The following is a 6,000-nucleotide window of genomic DNA, read 5'->3' on the forward strand; positions in this document are numbered from 1 at the left end:
ATTATGGACAGGCTGCCCCTGATGCTTAGGAGCAACCATTTATTTATGTATTGTTTTCCAACATGTCTCCACTGCCTGAGCTGACCCTGGCATCGAAATCTCTTAGCACTATGAGTGATGTGAGAAACCTGAAGGTGTCTCGCTGGCTAGTCCCCAGATCTCTGTCATCCAGGTGGCTGACACGGCCATCGCTATTGTATCCAGTTCCTGGGGGTGGAAAACATACCTGCCTGACCGGAATTTTTCCGGAGAGTCCGGAATTTTAGGCATTTCTCTGGGTCTCCGGAAAAGACCCTGCAATCTCAGGAATTTTGTCGGTTTTCCGGGTCCCGTCATATTCTCCATCTGATTGGCTGCCGCCTCACCTGCTCTCAGTCTGTTCTAGTTCCACTTTGGTTGGGGTCTCCCTGGGACTAGGCTCTCTTTACTGCTCCAAGCTCTGAGGAGAGAAGAAGCAGCGCCTCGATGGCCGTGGGCTGTAGTGCGCTATACAAATCCAAAATAAATAAATTAAATAAAGCACTAATCATTGGATTGAAAGCAACAACCGAGTTTACCTTTTTGCAGGTGGGGGGCGTGTGGGCGGAGCCATGGGCAAATGGGCGGAATCTCGTGTGGCTGTGGGCGGGACATAAATCTCAGGAATTTTGATTTTCAAATGTAGGCAGGTATGGTGGACCAGTGAGGGAGGATCACCTGAATGGGGTGGACACTGACAGATGAGACGCGGTATCCCCCTTCCTTTAACACCTTTTCCCCATCCTCTCAAGGAGGACATTCCAAACCACTGCCCCCCCTTTTCCAACACGAATACTTCCGTACAACACAAAGGACAACAGACTAGCACTAGAGACGTTTACCTGACATGTCCCAATACAACGGTCAGGCAAAGTCAGGCAATTGATCAGAATCACACACACCAGACAACCATTTCCCTGCCCCACAGGTATAAAAGGTGGAGCCAGAGACACCCAAAACACATACTTAGCAGGTGATCTGTGTCTTTTCTCCTTCAAACGTGATCAAAATCTTTGTTTTTCATGCATATCAAGAAGTCTATTGTTGGCTCAGGCTGTAAAATATGTTAGTAGCCCGGGCAGGTGCAGCAGCCAATAAGGTTGCTGAGAGCACGACACTGGCTTTATTAACATATACAAGCCCATGTTGCAAGCAAGCCATTGGCTGCTCCTTTAACATTCGCTCCCTCTTCTAAAACAATACATGCTTCTTTAAAACGTACCTTATCCTGTTTGTTCTCATTTCTTTCTGCTCCTGGTGCACACTAGTCTGTCTTCAGTCTTCGTTTTGTTCATGTTATGGAGACTAAAGAAGGACAAGTGTGATATAGGAGCCGCCACGAGGATGAACACTCAGGGGAAAAGGGTTTCTTGTTTACATTAGCCCTGTATTTCTATCTGCGGCAAGCACATGCTAATTGCACTAATGCCAGTCGGGGGAGGGGAGGGGGTGTCTCGGTCGGTAACACTGCCGCCCTCGTGCAGGGCTCCAGGGCACCCCAGCAATATTATCGTTAAACTGATAAGTGTTCTTTTTCAGTTCTTATTGAATGCTTTTAACTTATAAAACATCTGCAATGTATGTATGTGACAATACAACTCCTAAGGTACACATTTAAAATGCCCTAATAGTACCAACACAAATATATAAAAACTGTGTTATAAGAAACAACTCAAGTAAATTACAAGTGATTGGAAAGTGACTTTGAGGCGCACAGGACCGTCTGTAGTTCTTGTTAAATGTTAAAATAAGGATAACAGGTAATGACAATATATTCTTGTGGTCGAACGTGAGCTTGTTGATGGCTTAACAATTATCCATTTTAATAGTTTGAATGAACAATGTTTAAACAATATGTACATCCGTACTACAGTTTATGAAGTGTGCGATTTTTCGTTTGGGGTTTAAAGCCAAAACCATTGCATTGGGGTACAGATAGGGAGAAATGGTATGTGGGCAGGGTGTTGTTTAGTTATGTGCCCACCCACTGACTGCCCATGGCCATGCTAATCCCTATGGCTATTCCCATCAAGTTCTTGCCCCTTGCCACCTAAAACATCTCTTCATGGGACCTCATTGAGCTCGCTTTAATCAAGCCTTGCCATCAAACTTTGCACTCAAAGTGCCTGCCCGTGTTTTTTCAAAGCAGTCTTCTGAGAGTTCATGACTTAATTGGAGTTGTAAACCTACTACTGGTGTAATAAAAATGTCTTACCAGGACTGCCTTCACCCTCTCGATTTATAAGCACTCTGTGTGTCTTTCACTGAAATCCGGGTAAAAGCAAGCATTGGCAAAGCCAACGGTTTTTGCCTGTTTATGAGTAGTAGGCATTTGCCAGACACTGCTATTAGATGCCCAGGTACTCCCACCATTTTGCACCTGCTACCATCAATGGGCAGGTAATACCTCTACAGCTGTGCCTGGCAAGTGTCTTTCTCATGCCTACAAAAAATCCCAACTGTTGGCATCATAAAGGTCAGCTGTATCACCTTCTGGGCATCATCCTCTATATTGTGACAGAAATCTAGCTCAGTGAGTTAGGCATCTGTCTCAGGCAAATGTGTTGAGCCTGCAGGAAATAGGTTGAAACAGCAGCAGGGTTTACTGAACACATTGCCCTGCCTAGGTCAATAAATTGTGAATAATTAAATTGAGTAATAAGATCACCTGTTTATACAGTGCTTATAAGCAGGCACATATTATTGTTATTTACTGCACTATAACCATTGGCCTGGATAATGACACAGTTTGAGTTATGCAGTGTGTATTATCCAATGTGTGCACATACATATTCAAGGAGCAAAGCCCGCACCCTGGCCTGAGTGGCTACTGTCAAAGGTTACATTATGAAGCTATAACGCACATATTAGCACTCTCGTCCTACCTTCAGCCAAACACTGGGTTCCTTTTGGAGGGCGTGCGTTGGTCTGTCTGTGGCACAAGCGTTGCCTTTCTTCCTTCTCAGCCCCATGGAGTAGGGACTGTAACTGGTCTTACCACCTGTGCGCTTGCTTAACATACCTGCTCTCGAGAAACTGAGATCCTGAGGCTACACTAAGACTCTGAGGCTACACTAAGACTCTGAGGCTACACTGTGACCCTGCCTGTGAAGCCCAGAAGGGAAACAGACAAACCCAGAAAGGGTGTTGCGAGAGTAATGGAGAAAGGGACGCGAACAAGGGAAGGTATCAAGAGATGATCGGGTATGGCCCAAGTCGCTGAAAGAAGGGATCGAGAGAGGGAGAAAGGGATCAATATAAAGTATTGATTGATGATAGGGGTAGAGTCAGAGAGAGATGAAGAAAGAGACCAAGGGAATTTATCAAGAAACAATAGAGTTACAGACGAAGAAAGAGGAAGGGAAGGACTGAGGGAATTTATCAAGAGGCGATGGAGATACAATCGAAAAAAGAGATGAAGGGACAGAGGTACAGTATCAAGGGATGATAGCAGTAGAGTTGGAGAGTGATAGAGAAAAGAGAAAGAGAAGGTATCGAGAGATGAAGGACTATCATCGGAAAGAGATGAAGGAAGGGATCGAGGGACAGTTTCAAGAGAAGATGGGGGTAGAGTCAGAGAGAGATGAAGAAGGAGACAGAGGGAATTTATCAACAGACGATTGAGTTACAGTTGCAGAGATGATGGAAGGGACAGAGGGAGAGTATCAAGGAATGGTTGCAGTAGAGGTGGAGATCGATAGAGAAAGGGGTAAGAGAAGGTATCGAGAGATGACGGGGAAGAGTCAGAGAGAGATTGAGAATGGGACCATAGGATAGTATCAAGAGATGATAGCATTTGAGTTGGAGAGAAATAGAGAAAGGGGCAAAGAGAAGATATTGATAGATGAAGCGGTAGAGTCAGAGAGAGATGGAAAAAGGGTCCCACAGAAAGGCAAAGTGAGAGGATAGGAGCGAAGTTAGGGAGATATGGGGAAAGACACCAATACAAAGTATTGAAAGAGGATTGGGGTGGCGTTGGAGCGAGATAGCGAAATGACTGATATCAAGATTCCAAGGGATGGAGTTTGTAAGAGACAGAGACATGTAAGAAGGGTATATATGATGAGACAATAGGGCTAGGGTCGGAGGGAGATGGGGCGAGGGACTGAGGGAGGGTATTGAGCAATGACGCGAGGTCTAGTCAGAGAAGGACCGTGAACAGTCCCTAGAAAAGAGATCAATGAATGAAAGAACCATGGAGATGAACCAGATCTGCGATTGGTGTCGAGAGATGAAGGGAGGAGGAAGAGACAAAGAGAGGTGTAAAAGGCAGAATAGAGAGATGGAGGCGGATCAATCTCCTCCCTGAGGAACCCCAGTGCCTGGCCTCAAGCGTGCCCCCTCAGTTGTCTCCTTAATCAAAGCTCTATAAGTTTGACTCCTCCCTACCTCAGTGCCCCCCCTTCATCCTTTCCATAACCTCAACCTTTGTCTGTTTCCAGAATCTTCCAGAGGCAGCCGAGTGCCTCATCTCTATGAGCAGTCCTCCCCACTACGATCAGATGCAACTTTGCTCAAAATGAGGGCTGGCTTCTGGTCCTCAGTCCCTCAATCTTGCATCTCCCTGGCCCAGCTCAGAGCTCTCATCCCCCCTTACAAAGCGTGCACGAATATTCTCACTGTGAGCTTAGCCCAGCTGTCCCCTCCCCCGACCTGAAGTGGCTGTTTCCTGTGCAGGAAGTTTCCTTCAATTTCCGGTTGGACGTTTCAGTGTCTTTCCGTTGAGTAATTCCTCAACTGGTCTTGAATTCGAGTAGCTAGAGCCCCCCTTAACCAGATATTGTCTTTCAGTCACAAACCCTGGCCCACACTGGTGCTGGCATTAATGCCCCTGACCCCCCAGCTCCCTACCTTCCTGCCTGAACACACCAAAGCCCCTACACACATGCGCCGCGCCCTGGCACGGAAAGAGGATGCACTGCACTTACTGCGACGACGCTCTGCGGTGCGTTGCTTCCTGTTCTGCTCTTCTTAGATATTGACGGTGTTTTCATCAGCTCTTTCTTCTTCCTGGAGAACATCTCAGCCCCTAGTCCAAAACGTCAATAAGACCCTCCACACCCGGCCTGTCCCATCAAGAGCTCCGGTGCCTGTCTGGAAGGACCTGCCCACTGGATCTTGAGCCCCCTCACAGCACCCCACCCTACCCTGAGTTTTTGCCACCACACATCTCAGAAAGCTCCTTCGGCGCGCTACAACTCCCCTCCAAACTGTCAGATGTCGAGCACGTGACCAGCCCGCCGTTTCCTGACTGGTGATGTGAACAAACCACAAACCTGTGCAGAGGGGGGGGGGGGAAAGTTCACAGGAAAAGGACGACATGCAGAAAAACAAACAGTGTACGGCGAAGCTACGACTCGCAGCTATGTCTCATGTTAGCCTTTTAATTCTGGAGCCAATCTTTGCTCTTCTCCGTTATGTGTCTCCTGTCAGAGGTCTCCCATTGTTTCCACGAAGTAAATTACTTTGTGGTAATTTACTTAGTAGAAATTGCGTCGAAATTACTTTGAATTCATACATATTGTTTTGTGGGTTAAGGTGTAAAAGTGGGGTGGAGAAGGGGTTTGAAGTAGGGGTTGTAGTGAAGGGGGAACTCCCCCATTAAAAAAATAAATGCAAAGTAATGTTTACAAAGTAAATTATCACAAAGTAATTTATTTCGTTGAAATTTCATGGAACCCTGTAAGATGGAACAAAGCCAAAGGATGGTAGTTTGTGTGCTATTTATTCTATGAGTTATGTGTTCTTTGCAGGGTTTAAGTAACAGCGTGCCTTCCAGCAATCTTAGAGTGCACACTGGATATACAATAGATTGTACATTATAGTTGACAAGCACAGAGAACTTTCTCTCTTTTTTGGGTGATCATTGCAAACTTGAAGCTCAACCCCACAAAAACAGAACTCGTCCTCCACACAAACACTGCCAAACATTCACAGGTCCCGACTTGGCTCACAGCCAGGATCCACTCCGATTTTAACACT

At 46.2% G+C, this 6,000-nt stretch overlaps 1 protein-coding gene across 4 annotated transcripts in view; it reads right to left on the reverse strand.

The window, feature by feature from the left end:
* The window catches only part of ARHGAP45 (Rho GTPase activating protein 45), a 471,885-nt gene extending 466,689 nt beyond the window's left edge, over positions 1–5,196 (reverse strand). The window contains exon 1 of one of the 4 annotated variants that reach the window (XM_069647375.1): positions 4,947–5,196. In XM_069647375.1, coding sequence (XP_069503476.1) covers positions 4,947–5,039 — 93 coding nt within the window. In that variant the 5' untranslated portion in view covers positions 5,040–5,196. Of the gene's footprint in view, positions 1–2,903; positions 4,883–4,946 lie in introns of those variants that run through there. The other 3 variants (XM_069647391.1, XM_069647383.1, XM_069647365.1) reach the window with 3 other exon arrangements.
* Between the last annotated feature and the right edge of the window lie 804 nt (positions 5,197–6,000).

This window comes from Ambystoma mexicanum, chromosome 1p (assembly GCF_040938575.1).
Source record: "Ambystoma mexicanum isolate Mex_15411 chromosome 1p, UKY_AmexF1_1, whole genome shotgun sequence".
NCBI classification, from domain to species: Eukaryota; Metazoa; Chordata; class Amphibia; order Caudata; family Ambystomatidae; genus Ambystoma; species Ambystoma mexicanum.